Source organism: Lontra canadensis, unplaced genomic scaffold (assembly GCF_010015895.1).
Source record: "Lontra canadensis isolate GAN:19392208 unplaced genomic scaffold, GSC_riverotter_1.0 scaffold16, whole genome shotgun sequence".
Classification (NCBI taxonomy): Eukaryota; Metazoa; Chordata; class Mammalia; order Carnivora; family Mustelidae; genus Lontra; species Lontra canadensis.
In genome coordinates, this window is record NW_022631010.1 from 10,671,893 (window position 1) to 10,687,730 (window position 15,838).

The 15,838-nt window shown below is 38.9% G+C and overlaps 1 protein-coding gene across 1 annotated transcript in view; it reads right to left on the reverse strand.

Moving 5' to 3' along the window:
- TMX4 (thioredoxin related transmembrane protein 4) overlaps window positions 1-2,993 on the reverse strand; it is a 42,628-nt gene extending 39,635 nt beyond the window's left edge. Inside the window, exon 1 of the mRNA XM_032859163.1 lies at window positions 2,626-2,993. Coding sequence (XP_032715054.1) covers window positions 2,626-2,798 — 173 coding nt within the window. The 5' untranslated portion in view covers window positions 2,799-2,993. The remainder of the gene's footprint in view (window positions 1-2,625) is intronic.
- Between the last annotated feature and the right edge of the window lie 12,845 nt (window positions 2,994-15,838).

Genomic DNA, 15,838 nt, shown 5'->3' on the forward strand with positions numbered 1-15,838 from the left:
CTCGAATATTCTCTCCCTCTGCCCCTGACCCCCATGCACACACTCTCTCCCTATCGCTAAAATAAATAAATCTTTTTAAAAAACTGAAAATTCAATTGTAAGTTACCAAAAAAACTGTTCTAAAGATGAAGAAGATACAACAAATTAGATTTTACAAGAGAAGCAGAAAAAGCTGCTAGGTTCTTAAAAATAAGTTAAATTATCAATCCAAATATAACTAGGGATTGTATTATAGGAGCTTTGTATGAAGTGGGATATAAAAGCAAAAATTCCCAGAAGTTGCATATAAGCAAATGAACAAATAAAGAACTGTCATTCAAAGTAATGTCAAAATTTTAATACTATCAGAAAGCCTAACTTGCTTCTGTAGGAAAGTTAAATGCATCAGCTGTGGACCCCTAACAATCTCTGTTTATTATGATCAGTTCACTTGAAAGAGGGATTGACATGTTAGCTAGCATTAACACATTTGGCTTTTTTCTGTTATATACATCAGGAAAAAAAATCTGACAAATTATTGGTTATTTGAGTGAATTCTTAGAAATATAGGCCTATCATGGTAGAGAATATAATGAATTTTATGTTTTTTAGGTGTCAGGTTTTTGTCAAAGAGAGGAGATGGAGTAGTACAAATTACAAACAGATAAGAGCCACAATATTTCTTCAGGACTTAGGTTCTGGTAGATAGAAAAATTTGGGTATAATGGTTTAAGTATTTTTTTTTCCTTTACAGCCTCCTTTCATATTGAACTATTCTGAAGTGTACTCGATGAAAAGGGAACTTCCACTAAAATGATCTCAAGGGCAGCTTACTTCTGGGTTACAAGTTTCATCTTGTATCACAGCCCACACGTATTACATGCAATGGACGCATGGCAAGTTTACAGCAATTTGTTACCATGTCTGGGCCTGTACATTTATGAAGGATACAATTTGAACAGTCAACATGGCCAAACACAGAAATTGTTGGTTGTTGCTATTTATGAGCGTAATGTGGCTTACACTCTCCTTTAGTTTGCTTAGTTCTTTTACTTAAAGAAAAAAAAAAATCATAGCTATTCCAAAAAGGAGCTATAAAGGGAGTTGAGGCCTTTAGCTTTGACCTCCATCATGCATATACACAAAGTCAGATTTATTCAGAAAACTGACATCTAGAAAGCTCCACTGTGTAAGCACGTATGAAGAACTTTCTGTAGTACTAGCTGACAAGATGCAGTCAAAAATTCTTACAATTATTACAAATATGACAGTGTTGAATAAAGCTCCACTTACTTAGAAGTTTCCCCCTTAAATGGAAAATGATCTCATCTTTATCCAAAGTGGTTAAATAGCTTAATAAGTCTTTCAAGTCTACAGATCTCTTTAATCATTTCACTGGTTTATTATGGTAGCAAAGGCATTTTACACAGAGGTTTAAAATATCCCCTTCTTTGTGACCAAAAGGTATATGCATGTTTGAAGGGGCCATGGTATTGTGTTTTCTGAACAATGTAATCTGCTAAGGGAGTTGCAACTTTTGGTCCTGATCTCACAGTGAGGTTTTCACTCCACAGGCACCTGTTTGCAATCTAAATTGAAAGAATCAAAATTTGGCCTTGGACAAATAAAGGAAAGATCCAATTCTGTGTGTCTGTGTCCTCAAGGTAAGATGAATCAGCAAACAGTAGTGATCAAGTATGTATATTACCTGAAACTACAGTCTACAGAGATTAAGTTCTCAGTAATCATTTCTCCAGAGGTTCTTCATTTTTGCCCGGCAAGCCCACCATGATGGTCTCTGAAGCCTGTTCAGATATCTGCCCATTGTCTACCTCAACGCTTTTTTTTTTTTTCCAAATGATCAATTTCTTCCTAGAAGTTAATTTTAAGCTACTTGCCTGTTCCTAACTCAAAACTGTATTTTTCCCGTCTCCTTCAAGCAAAGGCACTACGTACAATTACCTTCTATTGTTCAAAAAGGGCAACCTAGGAAGATCCTTTTATTACACTAGCACAATTAAGGTATCTACCCAGAAATCTCTACGTCTGAAAATGATAACCATTATCAACATTTATTTGAAATCTTGTTCTAAAAACTTCAAAAACACTCCCATCTTCCTGTTTTATTTTTCACACTGACATCCCGGGGTCTTCAAAATGAAAACCAAACTACTTCGCACACACCGGTCTGCCCTCCGCCGTGCTGGAATTACTCATTCAACAAATACCTTGCCCAGCCCGTGCTACATATTTGTACTATATGTAAATGTCATTGAATGGCAGCCCTTTGTCTATGTACACGCCTATATCAAAAGGACGCGATTTTTTCACAGGTTTTGCCCACTTACCCCCCTCCCCGTGGTAAGCTTGCCCACCCCATCCCTCAAACTCTTTCCCCACAAAAGCTGCTAGCAAATAGGGCGGGGTGGGGTGAGGAGGGAGCAGATGCTCCGCACCCGCAGCTGTCACCGCGAAGGGCCTGGCGCGCATGCGCAGCGTGAGCAGCCCGGCCCCGGCGCCGCAGGTCGCGGGGCGAGCTGTGGTCGAGCCCAACGGGCAGTGCATGATCCACAGACACCCTCACGGCTCTGGGAGGGCGGCGCCCACGAGGGCAGTGTGGCGTGCGGGGCGGGCGGGCACACTCACAATTTCAGCATCCACTCGCCCTCCATCACCAGCGTCCAGTTGGAGGCGGTCATGGGCCGCACCCAGCTCCGCTCCTCCGGTAGCGCGGCCTGCTCGGGGCCGCCCTCCGCCGCCGCCGCGACTCGGGCCACCAGGAGCGCCGTCAGCAGCGGACCCCAGCGCCCGCCCGCCATGTTGGGGCGCGGAGGGACGCTCCTCGGCAGGGGGCGTAGGGAAAGGAAGCGACGGGCCCGGGGCCTCGCTAGCGCGCCAGCCCCGGCCTTTCCAGGTAGTCGGAGGTGGTGCCGGGCCGCCCCGCCTCCGCCCGGTCGCACCGACAGTCCCAGCTTCGGAGGCGGGCAGCCAGCGCCGCCTCTTATCCGCCCGGGCCCGCCGAGGCCACGCCCCCTCCCGCCTCGCCTTGCCGTTGCCCAGGGTGTCGGTTGCGTGGGCAACGGCCGCTCTTTCTTTCTGACGCCCTTCCCCCCTCCTCCCCCCGAAAATAAACAGATGACCCAATGTTGCTTAAGTTGGAACGGGCACCGCGTGTGCCCAGGCTCCAGTACGGGGATTGGCGTGCGTGGGGGATTTCTAAAGAGAAACACGGCCGCTAATTTAAAAATTCATCCCCTATTCCATGGTAGTGGAAGTAATAATGGACTGAAAAGTAAAGCTATGTGTAATGAGAAAACAGAAAGATGCTTGGCCATGTCTTGCTAAAAGGAAGAGGAAAATGTAAATACTCTCTGCCCCCTGAATATAAGTATCGCTGCCTAATTGGAGATAATAGTGAAACAAGACTCTGTAATTTTTTAAAATAATTTTAATTTTATAAAAACTTGTAAGACGTGAGTGCTAACATAAAACGAGTCAGGGAATAATGGCAGTTACAATTAAATGGCTCTCCCTTCTCTTGGCTTACAGTTCCCAATATCTAAAATGAGAGTAGCGTAAATGATTTCCATATCTCTCTCCAGATACGCATTAGATGCATCTGTACCTTGAGAACAAAACATCCTGAGTTTGTATGGCTGAAATACAATTAGAAGTGTGCTTTATAAAAAATCTGTTAGCTGTGCAAAACATAAAACTAGATAATATGGTCAACACATGATGAAAAAGTGTGATTTCTGTCCTGGGCTTAAAACAAAGACCGTTATAAAACTAACAGTATTGCTGTTTACATGAGATTAATCTCTAATCCTGTAGGAAAGATTAATTTTGCCTCCAGAGAAGATCTTACTTGAGTTAGGCGTTAATTAGCAGTAGCTCAATGCTATCTGGAGCCAGCCCTTATAAAAATATAAGACTCACATTTACAAATCATTGTAAATTTGGAAAATGTCCTTGTAATAAGTGCCAGTAAGAATCACTGGTATTGCATACAAATCAATCCTATAAACCCAATAGAAAACATTTTATTTTGCTTATAAAAAGGAATACAGGGATTCTATCATTCTTTTCGGTGCAGCTTTTGTATATGATTTGGGATTGGTAGAAAAAAATCTTTAAAACAGATTCTGTATTAAGAAATAACTATTACCCATGGGGCGCCTGGGTGGCTCAGTGGGTTAAGCCTCTGCCTTCGGCTCAGGTCATGGATCAAGCCCCGCATCCAGCTATCTGCTCCGCAGGGAGCCTGCTTCTCCATCTCTCTGCCTACTTGTGATTTCTCTCTGTCAAATAAATAAATAAAATCTTTAAATATATAAATAAATAAAAATAAATTTAAAAATAAAAAATAAATAACTATTAATTTTTGGGTGTTATAATGGTCTTATAACTATATTTTTAAAAAGTCTTTATGGCTTATGGATAGTAAAATATTTATGTGTTTAAAAATATGGTATCTAGAATTCACTTGATAATACTCCAAAAATAAAATTGTGAGGGGTGCAAAGAGACTGGATAAACATAAGTGACAGTGTCAATCAACACTGAAGCTAAGTTCATTTTTCACTTTTCTCTACTTTTGTGTATGCTGAAAAATTTGCAAAATGATGAGTTAAAAAGAGAGAGTATCTAAGGCCCAACGGAAACCCATTGCTAAACTTCCTCTTTCTAAGGCAAAATGTGTGTTCAAGGATTGCATTTCCTGGCCTTCAGAGTAAGGTCAGTAGGAAGGAACATAGCAAGAACGTATGGGAGCAAAAGAGCCGCGTGATAGCACAGAGCCAGGTAAGGGGGCAATTGCTATCCAATGATCAGTATCTTGAGCCCTGACACTTCTTACCTATGTAACTTGGGGCTAAAACTAGTTCACACCAAGGTTTTGTTTAAATGCAGGTAGTACTAGAACCCACTGCATAAGAGGGCCGTGAAGAGTAAATGGGGTAAATACAATGCCTAGCACATGGTATGATTAAATAAGCTTGTCTTATGATCTGGAGGCAATAGCATGCTCTAATGCTTCTAAGAGTCTCTATCTGTCCTAGATTCAAGTCAAACCTGTTTTTCCTGGTACACAAAACCCTTCACAATCCAGCTTCAGTTTTGCCCACTTTCCAGGCTGCCATTCCCACAAACAGTAACTCTACTCCCCATTCCCCAAACACATCAGGAACCCTGGTGAAGTCTTCGAAGATGTGACTTGAAGTCAGGTTGACAAGAGGTCCTGCCTTGCTTCCCCTTTTTCTCTAGGGTTGAAGAGGGAGTTAAAAGCCAAATGCCCCTTTTCCTCTATTCCCAGATCAGCATGTTTCTCACCAAAGCATCACATGTGGTAGAGGTATACCAGTGCCCTTCTCTTTCCCAGCCCCCAAAGGAGTATGCTTCTACACTCCCCATGAAGTTAACCCAACAATGTAAAAGTTCTGCAAGCAGAAAGCATCTGTATGTACCACTTGCAGATTGAAGCTTTTAATCACAAATGTGAGACCTTCCAGTGGAAGCAGGAAGCTCCTCCTATGAAACATTGAGAGATAAGACATGATCTAGGATTATACAACACAAGAGAGAAGGCTAGGTTGATAAGATGCCTCATGGAGAATAGTTGCCTTAGATGGTCCCCTGGATTCTCAGTGGATTTTGCCTAGGCAAGATATACATTTTCATGATGATAAACCTATTTAGGTTAGCTATTACTACATAACTACTGCAATAGAAAGTCTCATGGTTCTGGGGGCTGAGGAGATTGGTTGGGTGGTTTTTGCTTGGATTCCTGCATGTGGTGGAAGATACTTGTCACACCCACTACTTTCTACTGGTTAAACAAATCACTAAGGGCCAGCCCAGATTAAAGGGAAGAGGAATCAGACTTTACCCCTTAACAAGAAACAGCCAAAATAAATTGTAGCCATCTTCCATTTATCAAAAAGTCATCCTGAAAATTTGTAATTGTTTGTCACTAAAGGATCATCTAACCCATACTGACTAGCCCAGTATTTTCTTTTTATGACTTTGTCAAGAATAGCTTAGGTGTTATTTTGGGATGACATTTCCAGAAAGTAGCATGGGAACTACCTCTCCCCTTTTACTTTTTGTGAGTAGATCTGCCCTATTCGGTGCTTGTTTGGGAAAAAGGTACTGGAAAAATGGTTTTCAAGCCTTTGGGAAGCTACATGCTTTGATGCCATAGTGTTTAAGGACTCATGGGACTTCACAGGATTTTTGTTAAACTTATTCGGAAAAGATTTTAAAAAATGTGGCAAGATTTATATAAACATACTCCTAAGTGAGGTGTCTTTTGTACTTTGAACACTTTTTACACATTGAATAATGAACTTAAGAAAAAAATATAAGAACATATATTCCAATCCATATATTCCATATATTTAGAAACTTTTAACACAGAGTAACAAGCAAAGATCTTGCTAAAATTGGTAACTCAAGACTTGGTATTAAGAGGATAATCAATGAGAGGTAAAGAGATTATATTCAGATTACAAACTCCATAGTGAGAGGATATGCAATAGTTTCCCTACTGAGGATGGTGAAACCAATACAGAAATGTTAAATAAGCTAGGTAGTGCCGTAAAATTAGTCCACAGAGTAATAATAGTACAGGAATTTAATTACACAAACAGATTTGCTAAATGCCTTACAGGAACAAGAGGTGGAGGGAGAATTTAAATAGGACACTTCTAGTACAGATGGTAGGAGAAGCCATGAAGAATGGAAATACACTGAATTGTCCCAGGCTAGTGACTAGAAACAAATTCAGAAGAAGGATTAAGTCTCTAAGAAATAGCAATCCCAGGACCGCCTCTTGGGAAAAGAGAATCAACCAATTCTCTTAAAAACTAGGGAGCTCAGGAAGGCTACATACAAGAGAAATAGAGACACACCAGTTCTCTTCCTATACAGCAGTAAGAATAATTGTAAAAATTGTAATATGGGCAAAAATCTTATTGAAGAACAACAAAAACTATCAGAAAAAAAAAAGGAAACCTGGAGAAACATGCAAGACATATAGAAAAAGCAGGATAGGCTTATAGGGTAGAGATGTCAATTTTCCTAAATTAATCTGTAAATCTGATGCAATATAATTCAAGATACAACCAAGATCTTTTATACAGAATTCTAAAAGTCTGTCTTAAAAAGTTAAAGCTTATGACTAGGCAACAGGATTTTGAAAAAGATCAATGGTATGAATCTTGTCCTCTCAGGCATTAAAATATGCTATACAGTGACAATAAAATGGAGGAATTAGTATAAGGAGAAGCAAACAGGTAAATGGATCTGAATGAAGACTCAAGAAACAATATGTGTTCATGCATAAATATGTGAAAGTTAGTCTATTAGTCAGGAAAAGGTAGATTTAGGCTGCAGTAACAAACAACCCTGCAAATTTCAAAGGCTTAACTCAGAAAGCTCATGTCTCCACCATGCACATTCCATGTTGGATCTAGGAGACCCTGGAGAAGCAGAAGCCTGGGCAGGGTCCACACAATACAGGCTGCTTCAGTCTTATGGCTCTTCATGTCAACATGAGGCCTCCACCATGATCATAGCAGAGAAAGAGAAAGTAAAAGGCTTCAAGATTTTTTGGCTTCCTGGGGCTCCTGGCTGGTTTAGTCAGTAAAGCAAGAGATTCTTGATGTTAGGGTTGTTAAGTTAAGCCCCAAGTTGGTTGTAGAGATTACTTGAAAATAAAATCTTTTCTTTTTTAATTTTATTTATTCATTTGAGACAGAGATAGAGAGAGAGAGAGAGAGATTGAGAAAGCATTAGCCGGGGGAGAGATAAAGGGAGAGGAGAAGCAGGCTCCCCGCTGAGCCAGGAGTATGATGTGGGGCTTGATCCCAGGACTCTGGGATCATGACTTGAGCCAAAGGCAGAGGCTTAACTGACTGAGTCACCCAGGTGCCCATTGAAAATAAAATCTTAAAAGAAAAAAAAAAAAAAGGCACCTTTTTGGCTTCCTTAGTCCAGAAGTAGTGCATACCAGTTCAGCTCATAGTCCATTGGCCAGAACGAATCTTAAGACAGCCCAGTTTCTAGGAATGGTGGTTGTCCTTAGGACTAAAGATTGATGTACACTTACAATGCCCAGTAGTGTTAGGACAATTTCCTCTTCATCAAGAAAATATCTATATCTATATCTATATCTATATCTATATCTATATCTATATCTATCTATCTATATATATATATATATATCTACCTTAATCTATACACCAAATAGATTTCAAATGAAAAAAGCACAAAATAATAAATGCTTTTTAAAAAGTTTTGGGAGAATATGTTTATAATCATCTGGTAGGCAAAGCTTTTTTTTTTTTTAAGACTTTATTTATTTGACAGAGATCACAAGTAGGCAGAGAGAGAGAGGAGGAAGCAGGCTCCCTGCTGAGCAGAGAGCCCAATGCAGGGCTCGATCCCAGGACCCTGGGATCATGACCTAGACTGAAGGCAGAAGCTTTAACCCACTAAGCCACCTAGGGCCTCAAGAGCAAAGCTTTTTTAAGTAACATATGAAACACTGAGGCCATAAAAGAATTCTGGTAAGTTTGCCACACAGTGAAAATAAAATTAAACCAAACTGGGAAAATGATCTGAAATTCACATAATGCCCAAAGTTTTCATTGTTCTACTGATGAAAATTCAAACTTCTACTGATTAAGAAAAAGACATACAACCCAATAGGGACATAGAAAATATTATAAATATCCATAGAAGAACAAATACGAATGATGGATGAATATGAAAATTTGCTTCAGTATAATGCTGATCAGGAAAGTATATTTTATAGTTACAAATACAGTTTATTTGATGATTTTCTATGATTCCCCTCTGGGTTCAACCGACTGTGATTAGGATGAACCACCTCAATTTCATAAAATTCTCAGTGGACACTAAATACAAGAGCTTTCCTTCTGTAACTACTTGCCCTTCTCACCTTTTTTTTCCCCCCTCCTCACTTTTTGATTATACTCTCTGATTAGAGGATATTCAGGAACCTGGCATGTGCATGTAAATTTTAAAGTAGGATTAAATGAAAACTGGGAAAGAGGGAGGCATAAATTTTATTCTATAGCAATTGTGTGGCACAAATCTAGCAAAGGGTACACAAAGGGGAAAAATAACTTTAATGAATCCAAGTATGAAAATTACCCATAATGCTTGGCAATCTCTAGTAATCCCCAGGCCCTGGAGATTGAGGCACACCAGCTGGTGTCTTCTTTTCATTCAACAAATTTCTTGGAGTGGATATCATGTGCATGACTTGTGCTAGATTCTTTGAGAGCAAGAGAGGCAAAAGTCTCTGTTCTTAATGTGCAAGGCATTGGCTAGTAACACATTAAATAATAAAATTTGAATAATGTTCAGGAAATACTAAGCATTGGACACTCCAGAGCATTTCAGACTAGGAATGCTCTAGTCTGCATTGAGGAAGACAATGAGTTTTAGTGCTACTCTGAAATGGATGTAGAAATAGAAAAAAAGACCAAGAGGGGCAGATGGAGAAAATGACACAACCCTAAAGACTAAGAACCTCAAAGTTCAACTCTCAATCTTAAAAAAAGATCCAGGAGTGCCTGGATGGCTCAGTCAGTTAAGCAGTTGCCTTCAGCTCAGGTCATGATCCAGGTTCCTGGGATCGTGTCCCAAATAGGGCTCCCTGCTCAGCAGGAAGCCTGGTTCTCCCTCTGTCACTCCCCCTGCTTGTGTTCCCTCTCTCACTATCTCTCTCTGTCAAATAAATAAAATAAAATAAATCCAAACCATGTTTATTATAAACAAATATCCATTATCTTCTGGCATTTGAATGTTGGGAAATCAGGAACTGCATTTGTTGCTTGACACATTAAGTCAGGATTTATTTTTACTATAAAAAAGAAACTAAAAGGAACAAAGATGTCCACTGTGTTTATTGTTCTGCTCCAAGGCAGAAAACATGTTAACTAACCTGTTAGCGCTTGTGTATCTATACAAGAATTCACTTTACAGATCTCATTTTGGTAAATATTTCTTGATATGCAAACCAAATATTTCCCAAGGTACATCAATCATGATTTTTAAGAAAAATTTTGTTTTGTTTACATTCCGGTGAAGGTGGAAAACAACTCTTTTAATAAATTTATTTTTAATTAATAAATTTAATTTTATACTCCTGATGTTTAATCTTTTCCCCTATGTCAAGCTCCTCTTCCTTTGCCATCATATAAAAATTTGACATCAGAAAGTAGACAGAGGTAAGCATTGTAATATTAGATAATGCAGGTCAAAAATTCAAAATCTAGCATTTTACCCAATAAAGTGCTTTGGAAAAATTGTTAGGCAGTAATTTGAATGTTCCTGATAGGAACTGGAAAAAATAGTTAAGGTCTGCTCTGTAAGAGAAAATGTAACCAAAATGTAACTAAAACAAATGTCTATATTTCACATAAATCATTAATACAATTTACTACTAAAGAATAAACAGAATACTTTAAAATTATAAATATATTAAGATGGCCTTTTAGGCTAAGCTCAGTAGTATGGTGGTAGATGTTTAATAACCCACAACCCTGAGGCTGGGAAGCCCTGATTTGTTGAGTTTGGTAATTTCTGTTTTCTGCGTTCTGCCACCAAGAGTAATTTCAGATGGCCGAGTTGATGTCCACAAGCTGGTAAAATTTCAGAAAACATATTATTTGTCTTGTAAAATCTGATACAAGGTGACTCAAGGACCCCCACTGCAAACACTAATAAATAATACTCTCCTACCACTTAATAAAATGTGTCCCCTTAACTTAATATTCTAAATACTAAAGACATTTAAAAACTCTAAAATACTTTAAAAATAGGAATGTAAGTGGCTATATATGTGTTTTGCATATTTATGAACTTAAAATACTACACTTGATTGAATCCTATGCTTTTAGGCATTACCAAATTTCTTTTGTTTAAAAGTTTTTTAAAAAATGACCAAAGGATATATATGCTTTTAAGTGAATTCTTACCTATAAGTGTAACTGGTGTTGAGTTACTGTTTGCATCTTGCTGCACGCACGCACGCAAGCCCTTGAGTTTTGAAATGGGTGGATTTAGTACAGGTGTTTGGGCTATGGCGACAATCCTCTTTCCAACGTAAGTAAATGATGCTTTTCCTGTGTTCCATGACAGATTTATGACACTGCCTAAACCCTAGTGAATTACAAAGTTAATTTTGTTCTCAATATGCACTTATATAAAAGACAACATGTAATGAAAACATCTGTAATACAAAACATTCACTGTTGTCAAGTTTTCAGCTTCTACCCTTTTTTTTTAGCCAATAAAAATGGAAATAAATCTAGGTAACACTTAAGAATGCTTGTTTTTCCCATACTAATGGGCCAGAAATAGTGAACTAGTTTTATTTTCAGATGTTTAATTTGAAAGTGTAAGACTTCCTCCATTGATCTTATTCTGTGTTGCACAAAGAGAGAATTTCATTATTCAGGAAGGTGACTAAGAAGTCTTCTCCAAAGTGGAGATGCAACATGGGGGGCTTGGGGGGTAGGAAAAGAATAAATGAAACAAGATGGGATCGGGAGGGAGACAAACCATAAGAGACTCTTACTGTCACAAAACAAACTGAGGGTGACGGGGGTAGGGGGGTTGGGAGAGGGTGGTGGGGTTATGGACATTGGGGAGGGTATGTGCTATGGTGAGTGCTGTGAAGTGTGTAAACCTGGCAATTCACAGACCTGTACCCCTGGGGCTAATAATACGTTATATGTTTATAAAAAAATTAAAAAATTTTAAAAAAAGAAGTCCTCTCCAGAATGCAAATTGGTACAACCCGTGTGGAAAACTAAATGAAGTTCCTCAAAAAATTAAAAATGGAACTAACCGATGATCCAGTAGTCGCACAACTGGGTAATTACTCAAAAAAAAAAATACAAAACACGAATTCAAAAGGATACATGCATCCCTATATTTATAACAGCATTATTTACCATAGCCAAATTATGGAAGCAACCCAGAGCCCATCCACTGATGAACAGATAAAGATGTGGTATATATACACCAGACTATTATTCAGCCATTAAGAAAAAAAATGAAATCTCACCATTTGCAACAACATGGTTGGAGCTAGAGTATGATGCTAGGTGAAATAAGTCAGTCAAAGAAAGACAAATACCATATGATTTCACTCATATGTGGAATTTAAGAAACAAATAAGCAAAGGGAAAAACAAAGGGAAGAACCAAGAATCAGACTCTGGACTATAGAGAATAAACTGATGGTTACCTAAGGGGACACGGGGGGCAGGGGGAGGGTGGCAGTTAAACAGGTGATGGGGATTAAGGAGTGTACCTGTCACGATGAGCACAGGGTAGTGTATGGAATTGTTGAATCACTATATCATAGGCCTGAAACTAACATAACACTGCATGTAAACTATACTGGAATTTTAAAAAATAAAAAGTCTTAGTCTATGAACTACAGGATAAAAAACAAAGAAATGAAAGCAGCCTCAAACCCAGGATTCAGAAGAGTGACAGAAAATACTCCTAGGAGAAGGTCCAACAAACCCCCCACCACTTTTCACTTGGGTTGAAAGGGGGCTGGCTCAAATAAAAATTGTGTGGACTATTAGGAAGGAATAAACAAGCATTCTTCTGTTAGGGGAGATTTTTGCTCGAAAATTACTAGAATGGTGGTTGTTGATGGAGAATGGAGGTGACTCTCTCCCCTAGAGGACATTAGGCAATGTCTGGAGACACTTCGGTTGTCACTATTTGAGGGGGCGAGGATGTTACTGGTACCTAGAGGGCAAAGACCAGGGCTGCTGCTAAATATTCTACAAGCACAGGACAGCCTCCTACAGTCAAGACCCAAAATGTCATAGAAACCTTTCACTATACGCAAACATTTACACACATGTAAATGCACCCAGGTGAAGAAATGGAACATCACCAGTACTCACTTCAACCTTAATTTGTGAAATAGAGTATATTTTGTTGATTTAAAACTTTCAGGGGTGCCTGGGTGGCACAGTAGGTTAAGTCTGCCTTCAGCTCAGGTCATGATCCCATGGGATCAAGCCCCACATTGGGCTCCCTGCTCAGTGGGGACACTCTTTCTCCCCCTACCTTCTGCCCTTCACAAACCTCTGCTCATGCTCTCTCTCTCTCTCTCAAATAAATGAAATCTTTAAACAAACTTTCAGTCAAGAGGCAAGAGAAAGAATTCATACTGTATAGTATTTCATATGCACTATATCTTGGATGATATGACAAATATATGCTGAATTTAAATATTAGGTTGTGAAAGATTTGTTAGTTAATGCTACATATGTAATAAAGTTCAGCTTTTGCATTCATGATTTATGCAAAGGTATAAACCACATGGTTCATGTATGAAGCAAGAGTACAGCGCCATATCCAAAAGTAATGTCAAAATTACCCTGTTTGTATTTCTCAAGTCTTAAGAAAGGGAAACTTAAGACACATAGTACTTCTTCTTAGAAAAGTAAAAATAAAAATAAAACTGGGTATCTCCTCCCATCCAATTCTTCATGCATCAAAAGCTACTCCCAAGTCTTTCTCTGGCACACACACGTACCTGAAAGACATATCTTCCTTTCTTAGATTCAGCCCCTTACTCTTGTCTTCCTTCATGAGGGTCGGTTAAGTTACGGACTCACTCAAGGATGGGAGAGAAAACAAGACTGGAAGACACAAGCCCAGCTTCGCCTCAGCAGGCAGGGAGAAAGTTGGAACCTCGCCGATAAGCCATAGGCTCCTTGAGCTTTCTCCTGCACACTGACAGACCACACCAGTCATAAACAAAGACAGCATGCTAACAAGAGCACTTACATGTACCTATCTGGTAACTATCACTTGTATTTGTGAATATAATTACTTATATTTGAGAAGATCTTCTAGGAAAAAATTTCCCTATGTTCGATTTTTTTCTTCCAATAATGCACTTACATATTTATAGAATACGAAATTTTCAAGACATACAATTTTCACCACTGGTTTTTAAAGTCCCATTTAGCATTTAAATACCTTCCTTAAGCGTTTCTTTCACATTGCCATCTTTACGTGATTTACATATGTCCTTGTTGAAAGCGTATTTAATGATAAAGTTGGTTGATGGTAGCTTGGTATAACCATTGAGAAGATATTCAGAAATCATGGCCCTTAATTCCTTAAAAACCTTTATCACTTGTAGCCATGTGAGTTTATATAAATAATCTCAGCTTCAGATGTATTATCCCATCGTAGACCCTTCACAAGCTCAGATTTGTAAATGATCTAGTGATGTTTTAGCAAGAAAGCCACTGTAAAATGCGTTCCAGTTGATTTATTGTGGGAAATTAAAGTCATGACTGGCCCTGTATTTCTAATGGAACCTATTTTGCGATCTCTGAAATAAAACATTTATAATGTACAGATAACACGTCCATTTGTTAAAAAGGGATTTCATTCCAAAAAGGCTATGAATTCATGAGCAAACCAGGAGAGTGTAGGTAGAGATTACCACTGGTGTTCAGAAGTGGGTTTGTTCGTTTGGGAATAACTCATTGAACCATACACTCACGGTTTGTGTGCTCTTCCATAGGTGTGTGTTACTTGAATTAAAGCACTTGAAAATGCCATATTCCTAAAGTTTACTTAACAGAAATTAGAAATTTCTGAAATATTTAACAGAATATTTAATAGAAATTCTCTCTCAGACAGAGAGAGAGAGAGCACGAGCAGGGAGAGCAGCAGCTTTTTTTTTTAATATATAGGCATTTTTTTAAGATTTTATTTATTATTTATTTGACAGAGAGAGAGATCACAAGTAGGCAAAGAGGAAGGCAGAGAGAGAGGAGGAAGCAGGCTCCCTGCTGAGCAGAGAACCCAATGCAGGGCTCGATCCCAGGATCCTGAGACCATGACCTGAGCTAAAGGTGAAGGCTTAATTCACTGAACCACCCAGGTGCCCCTTTTAGAAAATGTAATAAATAACATAGGTTATAAAATAGCACGTATATGGGGTGCTTGGGTGGTTCAGTCGTTAAGCGTCTGCCTTCGGGTCAGGTCATGGTTCTGGGGTCCTGGGATCGAGCCCTGCGTTGGGCTCCCTGTTCAGTGGGAAGCCTGCTTCTCCCTCTACCTCTGTCCCTGCTTCTGTTCCCTCTCTCACTGTGTCTCTGTCAAATAAATAAATAAAATCTTAAAAAAAAATAGCACATGTAGTAAGGTATCCTATTGGAAAAAACACATATGTGGTCATGCACACATATACAAAACCCTTAAGATATATATATATATATGAAATTTCCTAGCAGTCCATAAAGAAGTGCTGCCGTCTGTGGCTGTCACTAACATAGTTTATAGATAATGCTGGAGCAGAGTATAAAGAGCTTCCTCATTTTTTTTACAGCTTCAGTATTATGCAAATTTAATCAGTTTTCTGTTGATGGCATTTAGACTGTTTCTAAACTTACTTTCTTAAACAGTGTTGCCGTGAGTAATCTTGCACCCATAATGTACTGCATATATGCAAGTACGTCTGTACTTTGGCTAGAAGCCGAAATGCTGACTTAAAGGAAATATGTGTTTGCGACTTTGACAGCCATGGCCCGAAGGTCCTTCACAGAGATTGTCTCAGCTTATGTTCCCCTAAGTGATGTATGAAAACACCTGTTTCCACCCACCCCTGTCAACACAGCTTGTGTTTACTCCATTCTCTTCCCCAAGACTTGCTTGATGCAGAAAATGTAAAAAAAACACACAACTGACAGATTTTGGTGCTGTTATAAGTGATCCCTTCTCCTTTTGTCATTGTTTTTGTTTTTTGTTTTCCGTTTGTCGCTTTGTTT